At 41.1% G+C, this 17,212-nt stretch overlaps 2 protein-coding genes across 8 annotated transcripts in view; one reads left to right on the top strand and one right to left on the bottom strand.

The window, feature by feature from the left end:
• Positions 1-7,688, top strand: part of CLVS1 (clavesin 1) — a gene marked incomplete at both ends in the record, with an annotated part of 87,110 nt that extends 79,422 nt beyond the window's left edge. Inside the window, one exon of the mRNA XM_084209256.1 lies at positions 7,601-7,688. Within this exon, the coding sequence (XP_084065382.1) occupies positions 7,601-7,688 (88 nt within the window). The remainder of the gene's footprint in view (positions 1-7,600) is intronic.
• Positions 7,689-8,900: 1,212 nt separating this feature from the next.
• The window catches only part of ASPH (aspartate beta-hydroxylase), a 114,468-nt gene continuing 106,156 nt past the window's right edge, over positions 8,901-17,212 (bottom strand). For all 7 annotated transcript variants that reach the window (XM_084215587.1, XM_084215591.1, XM_084215594.1 and 4 more), the window contains one exon: positions 8,901-13,065. In XM_084215587.1, coding sequence (XP_084071713.1) covers positions 12,915-13,065 — 151 coding nt within the window. In that variant the 3' untranslated portion in view covers positions 8,901-12,914. The remainder of the gene's footprint in view (positions 13,066-17,212) is intronic.

The following is a 17,212-nucleotide window of genomic DNA, read 5'->3' as shown; positions in this document are numbered from 1 at the left end:
AAGAACTGGCAGGTGTGGGGAGGATCAGGGCTTTTGTGCTGGGTTCACTCTGCAGTAGCTGCCTCTTTAGTGAGGCAACTCCAAGACCTCTCACTAGGGTGTGCTCACCACTAGGGAGAAAGATGGTCACTGCTGCCAGAGTGGCCACAAAGTCAGCTTCCATTGGAAGTGCAGCAGCTTGGCACCACTGTCCTGAGGGTTGAGCCTTGGCAGCAAGGTGATGCCAGAGTTTTCACACTGCTCTTGCCCCTGACTCATCATGCCAGTGGATCATTCCCAGGCCACCTGGGCCTCTAGACATTGGTGCTGCTGCATCTCTTTGCAGTGTTGAGATTGATGTACCAAAGCTGCCCCTCTGGGCAGGTCTCTGTGCACAATACCCTGCTGTCTTAGTGCAGAGCTGTGAGCCAACACCAGCGTAGAAGCTGTAAAACTGCTTTGGCAAGAGATTTGAACAGTGCTTATGAGCCTGGGCACAGAGCTCCACACCATGGCTGCTGCACTGGGATTGTGCACTGCTGAGCAGGGCTTGCTTCATCTGCCCACACCACCTGGGGAGCATTTCCTTTCCGAGCACTTTCAATAACAAAAGGGTACCTTTTGCCCCAGATACTTCACACCTGTACATTTTCACTGTTTCTGTGATGCTGAGGAGAAATCCTTGTTTTTCCCACGCAGTGAAGCCATACCCTTGAGTGAGGTGTGTTGCAGAACACTCTCTGAGGTGCTGCACCCGCCTCTACAGTCTGATGGAGGGAGAAAGGCAGAGAGAAAAATGTCCCTCAGACCTTGTCAGCACAAACATTCATGAGTGTGATTTAAAAAAATATGTTCTGTAAAGAGAATGAATGATTGGGAGATGAACAGCCCTAAGGTACTGGTGAAATCTGAATGGATTTTAAGTGAAATGAGCAGATGGGAGGCGAGAGGTAGAAAACAGTCACTCAATGTGATCTGCAGCATGTCACTCTGAGAGCTTGAAGCCTCCTGAACTTAGGGAAGAAGAACATGCCACCCTCCTCTTTCCTTCACAAACCCCCTGAAAAGAAGCCTAGCACAAAGATGTCCTTGCTCCTGTGGGCTGCAGCACATCAGCATTCCTGTGAAGAAGAGCATAAAATGAGGGATCAGAGAATTGGAGGGTATCTCTAAAGACAAACATGCTGTGATACACTGGCACTTGCTGTTGGCTCAGCCCAGTGTTTTGTACCGTGTTTTTTATGGGAAACAAACCTGATACCAAACAAACATCAGTCCCTGTGAGCTGATTGACTGCAGCTATACCCTGAGAAGAGCCTTCTGAAAACAGCACAGCTAGGAGGTCTGCATCCAGTCTTCTTACATGGTTTTTGACTGAATTGGAGAGAGTTGCATAAAAGTGGCCACACACATAAAGCCATCTGTTCTCTTAGACATTGATGTACATACCTATGCAGTGCTGTCATCTGAAATATATGGCCAGCCTGCTGGAGAAACAGCTGGGTATTGTTGATTTTCCAGACTTCCAAATATTCTTGCTGAACAGTAAAACAACCATGGGGGGTTTGATTGACGCTTTAAATGGACCACACTCAAATGGTACCTAGGGTTCAGAAGTGAGACTGAAAAGTCATTCCTCTTTCCATTTTCATTTTGTTCTCCTAAGAAAGGTTACCTAGCCTAGGAATCTAGATTAGTAAAGTGTATGGGCATTGGCTTGTCTTTTAATTACTTCAGATTTAGGTCCTAGTCCACTGTGATCACGCACTCTTACAGGAGCTAAGTCTCTCCCAGGGATCATGTTAAAGAAAGACAGGCACAGTGTCTGCCAGCTGAGGGCAGCGACCCTATCTGTGTGATACAAACAATTGTCTACTTGTGTTAAAATTTAAGTCAACCAGATTCTCCACAGCCAAGTATCTTTCAAACTGGTTACTGAGAATTTTCAGCTGAGGAAGGAAGGAAACCAGAAGGTTTTGAATTCACATATAATCATTCCAGAGCTGCAGAGCACACAGGACAAGTGTCACTTTTCTGGTGAGTACTGAAGGTAATGTAGTGAAGGTGAATAGTGAAGGTGTAAGGCAGTTGTGGCTGTGATATGTAAGAAACATTGCCTCATAAGTCATGAAATCTGTTCTCCCTGGTTTTAACAGATGAGCAGGGACTTGAACGTAGGTAACCCATGAATCATATGTTTGTACCATATGTTTAGAACAAGTCAGATGAATAGCACCCCAAGAAGGTTTATTTCTCTGCCATTTATAGCACAGAGTGACCATAGATGTCTGATTATGAGATGAATCAAAACACAAGTTACTAAAATGTATTGACAGGAGAAGGCCAGTGCTATTTCTGTTTCCTGCTTAGATGATTAGTTCATATCTGGCTCAGGTCAAAATTACTTGGACATTTCTTGAACATGACAAAGTAGCTGCATTCATCCTGCAAAGTATAATTAAATGGTTTTAGGCACTGTGATGGCCTCTTGGCCTCCATCTGTTACTTCAGGAGGACACGAGTCCTCTACAAGTCCTTTATAAACCCGAGAGCCATAACCTTCAGTTATCTAATCAGTTGTTTTGGATACCCTATGGTGCCTTAAATGGCCACAGATATCTATGTTTAGCAGCTGAATGCCATCCACACTGTGAAGGCTGACACCCCAAAGGCATAATTGACTTGGAAAGAAAATAGTTGCCCTGTCAGGATAGAGAAAGATGAATTGAGATGGTTCAGAAAAGTTGGTATTTCTGTGGGCACAGAATCAAAAAAAGGTTGAGGAAGAAGCCTCTGGAGATCTTCTACCCAATCCCCTGCTCAGTGCAGGGTCAGCTAGAGCACCTTGTCCAGGATTGGGTCCATCTGGATTTTGATTATTGCTAAGCATGAAGACTCCACAACCTCTGAGCAATTTGTTTCAGTGTTTAAGCATTCCCCAGTAAAAAATGCAAGTTCCTGTATTTCCATCTATGTCTGTTGCTCCTTCTGTCACTATCAATGAGATGATTCTTTTATGATCTACTACTCCACCCCATCAGAACATATTGATATGGAAAAACAGCAAAACAGAAATGTTTTTGTCTGGTGCCATGAACAATTTCTGCTGGCCATGGGATATCACCAGAACAGTGTCCACTGCACTGACAGGGCCAAACCTTAACCCCTGCTTGCCAAACAAGGGAAGTTTTGTACAGCTCATTTACCATTTTAAATCAAAATGGCTTAAATTGTTGTGCAAGAGGGTGCTTTGAATGCAAAGAAGCAATTTACAAAGACAAGTCAGGGCAAAGGCACTTTGGTGTCTTACTGCAATTTATTTTTCAATAGGAGGTTAAGGTGCAATTAGATGCACACACACCTTCTCAAGAACCATGAACAGGTTGTCTCAAAAATGGGAAATGTGGTTGTGAAGTCCTCTGAATAAAATGTTAATGCAGCTAAAGCAGGTAGAAGTACTTTTAAAATAAAAACTAGTCTTAGTCCTAGGCTTAGTGCTAGAGACAGCATACAGACCCCCCTAAACAGTGTGTAAACTTGCACATACCTAGAATGAGACTGCTTTCCTTGCACTAAACATGTGTGCTAGATACACAAAAACCAGATGAAACCAATAGATAGGGCGCTTCTTCCAAAGAGTATTTGTTTTACAATAATTTCTACAGCCAAAAAATTCAGGGAATCTCAGCACCCAGAGCTGAAGGACCATGACTGTGACAATGATCAACTCCCAGCTGACTCTGAACTTGTGCAGGATCAGCTGCTCCAGCTGGATCCCTGGTAATCCATGGGGCCTGATGGGATTCATCTGAGAATCCTCAAAGAGTTACCTGATGTGACTGCAATGACTCTCTAGATGATTTTTGAGTGATCTTGGTGATCTGGAGAAGTCCCAGCTGACTGAAAGCTGGCAAATGTCGCAGCTTTCAAGGAGGGCAAGAAGGAGGAAACTACAGGCCTGTTAGTCTCCCTTCAGTGCCCAGTGGAATCACATAAAATATTATTCTGGGCAGTACTGAAAACCACCTGGAGGATAATGCAGTCATTGGTCACATTCAGTGCCGTGATGAGGAGAAAGTCTTGTGTGTCAAACCAGATTTCCTTCTACCACAGAGTAACCCACCTAGCTGATCTAGGAAAGCCAGTTAATGAGATCTTTTTGGAATTCAGCAAAGCTTTTGATGTTGTCTATCACAGTGTCCTTCTTGACAAAATATCCAATACTCAGCTGGATAAACACACCAGTGAATAGGGTGACATCAGACTGTCACTAGTCACTAGTGGGGTTCTACAGGGCTCCATCTTCAGCCCTGTGCTCTTCAATAGCTTCCTCACCCAGGTGGATGCAGGGCTGGAAGGAATACTTACAACAATGAATGGGAGGAGCTGCTGACTGCCTCGAAGGCAGGGTGGCTCTGCAGAGAGATGTTGACAAATAAGAGAGATGGGCAATCACTGACCATATGGAGTTTAACAAGGATTCTGCACCTGGCATGGGGCAACCCTGGTTGTGTGAATAGTGTGGGGAACCAGAACTTGGAGACAAATGCTGTGGAAAGACACCTGGGCTCCTGGTTGATAGCAAGCTGAACATGAGTCAGCAGTGCCCTGGCAGCCAGGAGGGCCAAGTGTGTCCTGGGGGCATCAGGCACAGCATCACAGCCAGGCAGGGGAGGGGATTGTCCTGCTCTGCTCTGCACTGGGGCAGCCTCACCCGAGTGCTGTGTGCAGTTTTGGGCACCACAATATAAAGCTATTAAGCTATTAATGAGTGTCCAAAGGAGGAATGAGGATGGTGAAGGGACAGGACAGGAAGCCACATGAAGACCAGCTAAGGTCACTTGGCTTTTCAGCCTGGAGGAGATGGGGAGACCTCACTGTGGTCTTCAGCATCCTTATGAGGGGAAGTAGAAGGTGATATCTTTACTCTCCTAACCAGTCACAGCACCTCAGGAAAGGACATGAAGCTGAGTCAGGGGAGGTTTATTTTGGAGGTCAGAAGAAGATTTTTCACCCAGAGAGTGATTGGGCACTGGAACAGGCTCCCCAGGGAAGCAGTCACAGCACCAGCCAGACAGAGTTCAAGAGGCATTTGGACAATGCTCTCAGGAACCTGGTGTGACTCTTGGGGATGGTCCTGTGTAGGGCCAGAAGTTGGATTAGATGATCCTGATGGGTCCCTTCCAACTCAGCACAATCTGCAATTCTGTGATTCTACAGTTACTGGCCAGTTGAAAATGCTTTCTGCAGCAGCGGCCTACTGCAAATCATCTTTTCTCTGTCATTATAAATAAAGTAAAGCTATAGAATGCATTCAGGATGTTTTAGGCCATGCTAAGTTATTGCATTAGATTGTGAGTTGCATTGATTCATATCATCAAACCCCAACCATCTACATTTTTAATACTTACCATAACTGAAGAATATGAAAAAAATTATTTTGGAGTATTTTTCAGAATTGACTGATTTTTTTGATTTTCTACATAAAAAAGTAAGTTAAAAATAAAACTAGAAACACTTTTCAGCAAAAAAAACCCTGATGTATTTGGAAAATGGAAATCCAAACACAAATCCTTTTTTTGTGGCGTCTTAGAAAATAGCAACGATTGTTCAAACCATGACTGTGCCCAACAGATAGATATCAGAATTGCTTATTTTAGGATAGTAATCTAAGCAGCTTTTACCAGAAGCAGAAAATAATTTGCTGCTGCAGAACTTAGTAGATACAAAAATCTCAGTTGGATCCCTCCCCACATTATTCAGAAGGGCTGAGCATAGCATTCGAATCATTTGGCCTTTGGAATTTGGAGGTCAGGTGGGTTACAACACATTTATGCAGTGCCCTGGATGTTTTGTTTCTGTGTAAAAAGAAACAGCAGAGGACCTGAACACAGAATTTGGGATTATGTTGCTCCCAAGGTGGTGTCCATCCAAGCACCATTGTGGTGGAGAGTCCTGTATTTTGCTGTTACAGAATGCAAGAATTTTTGAGTGTGTAATAAGATGAAAGCAGAGACGATCAGCAGTGATCACAAAAGGAAAAAATTTCAGATTTTTCAGTTGATTTAGAGCAAAAACTTTCAGCTGTGTGTTGGGAAATGCTGCAAAAGATACACAACTTTTTATATCCATTGAAGGGCAGCGGGTCAGACAGAAAAAATACACTGGTGACGAGTATTAATCAGGTATTATTAATTAATAATTTAATCTGGTTGTCAAAAAGAAAGTATAAACCTGGTGATGTTGCAATTTCAATCAATTCGGTAACAGTTTGAATGCCACATGATTATTTTTTGCTGCCTCATACTAGAAATATGTAAATTTCCATTTAGCATAATCTCCCAAATCAGTTGCTCTTATCTATTAAAATGCAATTATAAATCACTATTCATGTCACATATCTGTAAAACATACGCAGTGAAAACATTTGGGAAAACATAATTTCTTTGAAAATTATAGCATAAAGTCTTGCCATTGAGCATCCAGTTTTTATTATCTTTCTTTGGAGATTTTTTTTAAATGAAATTTTAAAATTATGCTTTAATGAAAGCTCCAGGCATAAGAATAGGAATAATTATCATACAAGTTATTCACAGTCACGATATTCAGTCCTGCAGTACCAAAGTATGTAATTTATTCAGGATTCTTATGAAAAGAGAGGTGACATCTAATGTCACAAAATAGCTAAAGCATAAATGAACAATTGGGAACTACAAATGCATCATGTGTGGAATGACAACTACTCCTAATTCTAAAAGCTATCCGTGAGAAAACTGGCTCTCTATAACAATACTAAGCACTATGTGAATGCCTGGTCTGGATGACTCCATCATCACTTATGAAAAAGTTCCCTTTCCTAAAGTACAAGATTCACTAAGAGACCTTGCTCTGAAGCTCATTGCCTCCACCAAACTGGGAAGCAACTCCTAGCCAAAACAGAGAAAATGGAGGATAACAAATCTCTGTCACAATAAATTAATCAGATCCTCCTTCCATAGCTCAGCAAGCAAACATTACAGCCCACAGACCTCAGAAAATTTAATAGTCTTGAATTTTCCCACAATTTTGATCCCATTCAGCTTTTGTTACTGCAAGAAATCATGATGCTCCTCTTTCTCTAATGCTTACTCATTTTTCTCGTGTTGGGATTTTTAAAAATCCATTAATAACAAAGTATAAACTATGCTTCCCACCTTGGAGACAGAAATGAATTTTAAATAAAGTTATACTTCAAGGGTGTAGGCAGGGAGATAAACTGCAGGGCTGGGCACACCAGAAGCTCCCTCATCATCATAGTAACGCTGTCTTCTTTATTGGTCTTGGGTACCTCATGGAAGCTCTGCCCTGGGAGCTCTTTAAGCTGCTGAGCACGTTCAGCACTAGGGACAGTAGGTAAGCACTAAATATTTTGAAAGCATTTGAGATCTTCAACAGCTCCCTTCCCTGCTTGTATTTAAATGAGTGTTTCCCGAATTCCTTATGCTTTCCACAGAAAAGAATTAAAAAGCCATAAAGATGAAGATGGACTGAAGCAAAGATGATAAAAAGAAGCACGGGGAGCCGAGGGAGGTGAGTGCATCTGCAGCAGTCATTGCTATCACGTGTGTTTTTCTGCATCCAGGTCCCAGTCTGTGGTGGAAGCCGGCACGCTGAAACACGAAGACCAGGGGGAAAGTGAGAACACCCAGCCACTGCTGGCTCTGGACTGAGCTCTGAGGAGCCCCAGGGAGATCCATGAACTGACCTCCACCATGGCAGAACCCCATGGAGCACACCACACACAGACACACGCACGCACACGCGCGTTTCGCTTGACACCAAGTCCTTCGTGTTTCCTGACCAGTAACAGCTGTCACCAGCCATCTGTCCCCAGGGCTGAACCAGACCTGAGAAACTTCTACTGACACAGCAGTCTGTCCATATACAAAGAATTGGATTTCTGTTTTTTTTCCTCTTTGTCTCGTGACATTAAAATATTGGAAATGGTGGGACTGCATTCTCTGTTTAAAGAAACCAGGGCGTGTTCATAGTGTTTCTGAAGACTCCATCAGGGATGCTCATTTTATAGAAGTGAAGATTGTAAGAGTTGTAAAGAAAAGCATCTCAGATTTAAACTTCACACAGTAATCAGCAAGTGTAATCTGGGTGACAGGGCAGAATCATCAGCATCAATTGAGTACTTGAGTTTTACAGAAGGATTTTGCATTTTAAAAAGAACCCCAGTGCCAGCATAATGCCATTCAACATGACATGTTGTGACTGCCTCATCCATGCAGCTTATATGGGGGTCACATTTCAGTATCTAGCAAAAATTGTTCTCAACTTTTGAAGCCCTTCTAAAACTGCCAGCTAAGTGGAATGAGCTGGGTGAGCAGCAGACACACACAATTTGAAATGCAATTACTTGATTTTAATAATGATTAAAATTTCCACAGGCAACTTAGGAGCCTATAAGACGTGCGTGTGCATGTGTGTGCACGTGTGAAGGGGGTGGTTCCAGGGAGGCACACTGGACAAATTCAGCAGTGAATAATGGTTCAATCCAGATTGTTTCCTTTAGGTCACAACAGCAAATGAAAGCTCTGCAGAACCATTTACCCCCTTCCCTCCTTCAGTCAGGGAAAAGTGTAGCCAGAAAGGTATGCTGATCGCAGATGTGGGCCATGGTTAAAATGAAAAAGGAAAACTTAGAATTAATTGTCCAGTACAAGTTTCTGCTAGAAGGAAATGTTGAAGAATAGAACTACTGAAATGCCAAAGATCAGTTTGTTTTATCTCTGTTTGCTCTAGCTGCAGAGTACCATCCCTTCATTGAAATGGAAACCAGATCAAAGAAATAAAAGAACAATCATTATAAAATTGCATGTGCAGTGACTTTATTTCTTAAAACAGTTGCAATCACTGTACACACTTTAAATCTTCAATTAAATTGCCATACATTGACAATTCACTAGAACAAGCAGTTGGCAACAATATATCAAAGGTAGCAGTGTAAACCATACATACAAAATGAGATGATAATGGCACAAGGGTTTTTAATGTGCAGGAACACCCACTGAATTCTCAAGTGTTAGGCTGAAGTGATGATACAGTTCCAGTGGACATGGCCAGCCCTAACAGATGGACTAACAAAATACTGCTTTTATCTACAGCAACACTTTATGGCTGCACAGGACAGAAAGGACATCCTGCCAGATCCTATCAACACACCTGGGATTTACCCACTAGTATTTGTGCAGAATAACCTCATTCCCTCTGCTCTTACTGCAGCAACATGTCATTGATACAAAGCCAGGCCTCCAGGACAGAGAGCCAGCTTTTAAGGCTGTGGATGGTCCCAGCAAGGCAACATAGGAGTCAGAAAAAGAAGCAGAAGCTTGCAGGAACATTAAAAAAATAAGATGACTGAGCCCATTAATCTTTGGGGTTTCTTCCATTCCCCCCCCCCACCCAACACCATCACCACCTATTACAGGAAACAAGGATGTCAAGGCCTGGTAGCAGCTCCTTTCTCTTTCCTGGGCTCACAGAGACTAGAAGGCATTTGGATTTGTCAAAGAGAATGTGCTTAAAGCAGAAAGCAAAAACCAAAAGAGACAAAAAAAGACAGACATTTGCTATCATACTGCAGCATTGAGGAAGAATTACTTTGGTTTGTGGTTTTTCTCTGTTAATACACTTACCCCCACTGCATTGAATCTTTGTGATGATCTGTTACAATCACTGTTCATTAAAGTGGGTCTTGTGCTGCCCAAGAAGTGCAAATACCACTGAAATCTAGTCCTTGAGGATCAAACCTCACAAAGGATAAATGATTTACTTTCTTTAACTGTAATATGAATAAATACATATGATGCCTTGTATATAACTGTATGAAGCCTGCATTTGACTGTAGGCTCTTACACAGATTCTGCGCAAGCAAGGTAACAACAGGCAGGGAGGAACATGATGAGAAGTACACACTGTGCTACAAACTATATTGCCCTTGTCTGCCATTTCCTTCTGTAAATAAATCTAACAAAAAAAAAATGCAAATTGCAATGGATTTCCATTGAAAAACCAGTTCACTTCCTCCCTTGGCATTTCCAATGTTGAAAAGCTTTTCCAAGACAGAATATCACTTGGCAAACAGGAACACCTAAAACAATATGCCAGTAATTCACTGCAGAATTTCTGCTCTATATATCCTCCCCACATACAGAGCTAATCCAGTAACTGTACCTAAAAAATTATCCACTCTTTGCTCCCTGACAGGTGGGCATACAATAGATTCCCTTCAGTGTTGCAGGAACACCTTGTCTTATTTGAGGCACTTAAGATTTTTATATGGCTAATGTATCAGTATACAATCTAATAAACAGTGTTGCTCTGGCACACACACATCTTGGGGAGATTACTTTTATCTATTTGCCAATTTTATCTATTTGCCAATTGCAATTGGACAAGATAAAGTGTGAGCCTAAAAAAGGATCAATGAAATAATCTGAAGGACAGCATGGATCTTCATAAATAAAGCTCCAAAGTTTTTACCACTCCTTTAGCATTTACTCTGAGCTATAGAAACTAAAATGCAACATTAATAAAAATATTTCTAAATCATCAATTTTTGTTAAAGAAGTTCTTGATTTTTTTCTTTACACACACAGTCTTTATTTTAGAGAATTACCTTATAATTTGTACTGCTTGATCACTTGAAAAAGATATAAAATATAGGCTCTGACTTGACAGCTAACGGGATATTTAAAAAATATTTTTACTCTTTTACCCCCCCCAAAAAGTACCTTATTTCCAGCTTTGCATGATTCTCCAAATGATCTCCAAAAGCATTTTTATATTATGTGAAACTTATAAATCTTTACAGCTTTTCATTATTATTAACTGAGAACTGTTACTTTCTGGTACATTGTGTATAGTTTCATTATCATTTTTGATATGGACAACACGTTAAAACCTAATTATCTTAGCTGTCTAAAAGTGACTCTTGATAAGACAGGGTTTATCAGTTTAATATTCAAAAAAGGAAATTAAAGTGCACACTTCCAGAAACTGTTCACACTAATTTATGGTGCAGTCACCATGTGTTATATGGCATTAGAAGATTTAATGACCTCGTAAAATACAAGAATCTGAAAAGCATTCAGTTTATGGGAATGCAAAGCTCTTATCTGCAGTTTGCTCCAGCAAATGGGACATTCAGGTCACGATACTCCAGTGCCATGATGTAGACTCTGCAGCAATAAACCACTGAGTGCTGCACGAATAAAAACTGTTCTGTGTCTTTTGGACAAGAAAGCCAAAGCTGCAGAGACTAATCTCAGTGCCTCCTTGCTTAGTGTTTGTCACTCACAACCCTCAGGAATGATGCCCAGAGCATCCTAGCACCCCTGTCCCCACCCAGCTGGTGCTGTGGCTGAGGAGATAACAGCCAGCCAAAAACATCAGCAGTGCAATCTCTGCTCTCTCTCCTGTTAGTGTTCTTAGAAGTTAAAAGTGGAGGGTCCTGCACACTCCAGCTCCCATTAAACAGTACAGACCTAAAAGATCTGCCATCTGCTTAAACATCTCACCAGTTTTCTTTCATGAAAACAGGCCTTTTTATCATATAGCAAATTCTGTATTCTGCTTTTGCAGTATGCTCTGCAAATACAGAGTACACTGCAAACAGTACTGGGATCAGACTACTTCAGCATTATGTCATTCATTTCAAGACAAGGTAAACACCATTAGGTCAATGAGAGGATCATTCTAGCCCTCTGGAGGATGCTGGCAGAGGAAGTTAATACAAGATAGTAACCTGAAGGTCTTCATCTGCTCTGCATTCTGCCAGGAAGCCAAGTTGGACCTTGTCCTTCTGCCCAAAGCACAAGAAAATCTTCTTTTTTTCTTTTTTTCTTTTTTTTTTTCTGAATGATCACCAAAGGACAACCAAAGAGGAGCCCCAGGAAGGAAGGGCCCCAGACCCTCAGTGGGTAGAGAAAGGATATTACACCAGAAGTTTTTGTAATGATAGAAGAAACAGCAGCTTACCATATAATCCTAAGAATGGTCAAGTACTTCAAGATCGGAGCCTAAAAATGTCAGATTTGCTCAGCATTTTCCAAAATCACATTATCAAACTGAAGGTCACCTGCTAACTAAGAGAACTATTCTGTTTTAGAAGAACAAAGCTTCATTAGGCAGCTATTATGCAAGTTTCTGTTTACATTCCCAGGAAGGCTAAAGAAGGCCACACTTGGCAAAAATGAAATTTGTTCATAGATAGTGTTTTCCTTCTGCTGATAGCTAGAGACACATTTGTATATATATCACCTTTTTAAAAAATAGTGGTTAATTAAAGAAGATTTGTTCATAATTAAGCTAGAAAAATACAGTTACTCGGGTAGAAAAAGTACAAAACACACATAATCCATTCACATTATCTACAGTGATAACATAGGGACATGTTCTATGCCTAAAGCAGCTAACATTACACCTGCATACTGATTTTCAAAGTCAGTTGTGTGCATACATTTGCAAATATCTTACATGTTGCTTCCCAGAAGGCCAGGAAGTATTCCCTAGATGTAAAATTATAAATCATGCGCCTGAACATAGTCAAGCAGGTGACTGACTGGTTTTGTAGAGAAATACAGGTATGGCAAAAACATCTGCACATTCCTCAGCTTTAAAATCCAGGTCTATTGCTTTTTGGCTGACAAGACTTGTGTTTTCAGACTTGCAGCCAGAAAAACAATACACATCAGTGCTGTATCAGTATGAAACAAATCATGGCTTCTTCCTGCTTTTAAACCAAATCCACTCTGATTGTAGAATGTCATCCTTATCTTTTCTTACCCTTAAAATGCTTGTGTACTTTGTATGCTGGATAAATTAATCCTATTTTCATACTCCAAAGGAGTTAATACTCCTCTGCTCCACACATCAGAAGAAACCCCCTAAATAGCAGGAAGGGTACGCCTCTGTTGAGCTGTTAATTCAGGGTGCCACACATCCACAATGAAGATCAGGCGATAACTTTCAGCATCCTGCCATACTTCGTGTTCGAAGGAGTCATCAAAAATAAGAACTTTCCCTTCTTCCCACTCTCTGTAAAACAAAAAAGAACATTCTTTAGTGTAGCACTTGAAGGCCATGGAGCAGGTAAGCTATAGGTCGGCTCTGAAGATGCTCTTTGACTTATGAGAAAGATTTAAACAGTACAGATCACATAGTCAAGATTTCACTGCCTAATCCAGAGAGACTGGAGTAGGGGAGCTTTAAAGAAACTACAGAAAGATTGGTCTAATGGACCTTTATATTATTAAGGGATCTTTACCCCTCATTCTGCACAGTTATGCTCACAAACACAGCCATTTATGGTGTATGTTATTTATTATACTTTTAATTACTTGAGTATAGCACTGGTGTGATAATCCACTTTTCTTCATTTCCATCACATCAGTGATGTACATAAGTGATGCAAACTGAGGCAATGACTATAACATGGTCATACAGTTCAAAAAGAAATGACTTCAAATCAATTTGCTTTTTCTAAAAATCAGAACAATGCTTTTGGAAGGTCATGTGGTCCAAGCCTCTGCTCATAGGAGGACTCACTGCAAAGTTAGATCCAACTTTGAGGTTAGGTGAAATATTAAAAAATCCACTAGTGAAGACCCTGAGATACCTGCAGCCATGGGCACTCTACCATCTTATTGTCAAGACTCCCTTTTACCTAGATGAAAGTTCCTTCACTGTCACTTGTGTTTATTGCCTGTCATTCTACAACTGCACCTCTCTGAAAAGAGTCTGGCTCTGTCTTCCTCACAGTCACCCCTTAGTAGTTAAGAGAGTAACTAGGCTACTCTCTAGCCTTCTGGTTTCCAGACTCCAAACCAGTTTGTTGAGCTTCTCCTCCTAATCATCTTATCCATCCTCCACTGGAGTCCCTCTAGTTTATGAAACACTTTTTTTGTACTAAAATATCACAAACAGGACACTGTACTCCAGAGGCAGTGTCTTGAATGCAGAAGAGAGAGGAAAAATTTGTACTGCTTCAACTTTTTCTTAGAAATTTACTAACACAGTCCAGTACACAGGTAGACTTCATCAATACAAAAGGAGATTATAAGTCATGTTCAACTTGGCCCCTAGGGTCCTTAAGCCCTATTCTGCAAAGCTGTTTTCTAGGCAGTCATCACCCAGCCACTACAGCTGCAAGGTGTTTATCTGTTCTCAGCTTTGCTTTTGCATTTGTTGAACTTCATCACGTTTCAGCTGGCAGCTTCTCCAGCCTGCTGAGACCTGGATTCATAATTTTGAAGAGAAGTTTAACACCTGATTATACACCTCCAGGTGAGATGGGATGAATACCAGTCAAGGTAACAATGGTCATAAGAGCATTCTTTCCTAAAGCCACTCTACCATGAACACACACTCAATTTTTTTAACAGCATCCCTCAGGAGCTGAAGCAACCCAAGAGGATGGATGGCCCCAGAGGGAAGTAAGCATTATGAACAGCAAAAATAATGGTAAAGAAAAAAAGTAAAAATAATGGTAACAGTAAAAATTATGGTAAAGAAACAAAGGCCTTGCAATCCAAGATGGAAATGCATTGCTTAAGCTCATTCAGCTGTATTCATTTACAGAGAAAACAATTTCCTTTTGCAAAAGCAGGGTGAAAACAAGGTTCATACTTCCAATTCGTCTCCATATTTTTAATTCAGCAAAAGGAAAAAGTAACCATCAAAATGTAAGGGGTTGTGCTGTAATGTTCTGAAAAGAAATTGAAATAGGATCAATTGAAATAATCAGCTAAACATAATTTAAACAAGAGTAGAGAAACCAGAGAGCATAACATAATAAAAAAAAATCACACTGACTTGCACATGCCTTAAAGGCCGAGATTAACAGCCTTTTGCAGGTTTCAGATATGATCATATGGGGTCATTTGATAGCACATCAGTTATCTGGTAATGAAAATGCTGTATGTCACAGAGACCCTGAGTTACTGGTACTGGTACACTAAAGTTACACTGGTTTTATTAAAGTCCATGGGAGTAAACCACTTGCAATGCTGTAATGGGATAAAAAAATTCAAGCAGACTTTGGGTTGTATAATTAGTTTGGTTTGGTTTTTTGGGGTTGTTTATTTTTGGGTTTTTTTCTTTTTTGGAGTTTTTTTGGGGGGGTTGATTTTGGGTGGGTTTGAGTAGGGTTTTTTTGGGAGGTGGCACCAGGGGTGTTTGGTGGGGAGGGCTGGGGGATTGGCTTTGCTTTGTCTGGAGCAATTGAGATCTAGTGTTGTTTTTCTTGTTGGGGGAGTAGCTGGGTTTTCCATTGGTTTAGGGGTTTTTTGAGGTTTTTTTGTTTCTTTTTTTTTTTTTCTTTTCTTTTCTTTTTTTTTTTTTTAATTAAATCAAGCCTGAAAAGAACTGCTCTAAATAGCCTGAAAGTGCAACTCAGTTAAGGACAATAAAAACCCAGGCACCCAGATGAAGTAGCTTCAGAGGTTAAAACCCAGGATCTATAATTTGCATCATAATGGCATCGGCTGTTTTGCACAACAAAGAAAAAGTCATAAAGCTGACGGGACTATTAGCCCCTTTTGAAAAGGCTACAAACCCCACTATTAGCATGCAAATAAATATTTTCTAGAAGCCTGATGGTGTGAGAAACACTTCTCAGTGGTAACACAGGGACCATATTGTTCAGGTCTGGTGCTGAGCCACTTTGGGGTAGTTTCCAGATAATTCTCCATATCAGCTCTAGTGTCACCTGTTAAAGGCCAGATCTCAGACTGGCTTCTGCACAATGGCTGTACCTTCACCTGAATTTCAACATAAAGTTACCTTCCTTGATAGCAATGCTGGATTATGATAACTAGATATTATTTACCTACAACTTTTGTGCATTATACCCTGCACTTTACAGAGCTGGGACTTCAAAATGGCCAAGTGACCTAAAATTATCAATGCTATTCAGAACAAGAAACATAGAATCATAATAGTTTGGATTGAAAGAAACTTTAAAGGCAAAACCTGCGATGAGCAGCATCTTCAACTCAATCAGACTGCTCAAAGCCCTATCCAGCCCAGTCCTGAATGTTTCCAGGGATGGAACATCTATAATTCCTGTGGGTGACCTGTTCCAGTGTCTGACCACCATCTCTATAAAACATTTCTACCTTACATATAAACTGACCCTCTTTTAGTTTAAAAGTATTACTCCTTGTCCTGTTGCAACCTATCTGATGCAAACTGTCCCAATCTTTCCTAAAAGCTCCCTTCAAGCACTTAAAGGCTATCATGAGGTCTCTCTGGACCCTTTTCTTCTCAAAGCCAAACAACCCCAGCTCTCTCAGCCTTTCCTCATAGCAGAGGTGTTTCAGCCCTCTGATCATCTTTGTGGCCCTCAACTGCGAGGTACACCAACTCGAAACAGCTGCAAAAAGCTCTTCTGCAAATGAAGGAGTAAAACACAGCACTAGACAGTGCTGATTTGCCTGTCCATCAAAGGACGAGTTCCATTGAAACCCTCTAAACAACCATGCTGGGTGGTGTCAGAACCCAGGATATTCCTCTGGCTGCCCTGGAGGACTCGAGACCCTGATAGGGGGCTCGGAGACCTTGGCACAGAGTCAAAAACACCTGTGCCTTTGATTTTAGCCCTTGGAAAAAACAATTACCAACTTTGTATGAAGATGCACAAGCCACAAGAGTTTGAATAGAATGTTAGTGAGTTTATCACAGGGTGAAATGTAGAATTTTGGGGGTTTTAGAATGGGGGTTCAGGGGGCAAGATGGAGGAATCTGGGTGTGTTCAGTCTTTCGCCTTCTTCTTCTTCTTGGCCTACATCTTCTGCTGTGATGGTGGCACTTTTGGATTGGTTTAAGGTAGAGACAAACTGTCTAACATTGGTGATAGGTATTGGAAAATTATTGTAAATAATGTACACATAGTTTTTAGTATAAAAAGATAACACTGCCTCTGAAGGCAGTCAGTGTGCCTCAACCCGAGCTGCCAGACAGACCTCGGCGGGTTGGAGAAAGAACGTTATAGATAACAAAAAATAAACAACCTTGAGAACGAGAACAGAAGAATCTTGACCCCTTCTTCGGCTGCCAGGCTGGGAAAAGAGACTCCAACACATCTTGGGGTCATCATGACCACAGAGACCCCGAGAGGGTGGCACAGAGGTAACCGAGCATGAAATTCTCACTGTTTCTGTTCTCTCACGCACACAGCAGCAGC

The sequence above is a fragment of the Fringilla coelebs genome (genome assembly GCF_963513975.1).
Source record: "Fringilla coelebs genome assembly, chromosome: 1".
Taxonomy (NCBI): domain Eukaryota; kingdom Metazoa; phylum Chordata; class Aves; order Passeriformes; family Fringillidae; genus Fringilla; species Fringilla coelebs.
The sequence above is the reverse complement of the archived record's forward strand: the minus strand, read 5'-3'. Positions and strand labels throughout refer to the sequence as shown.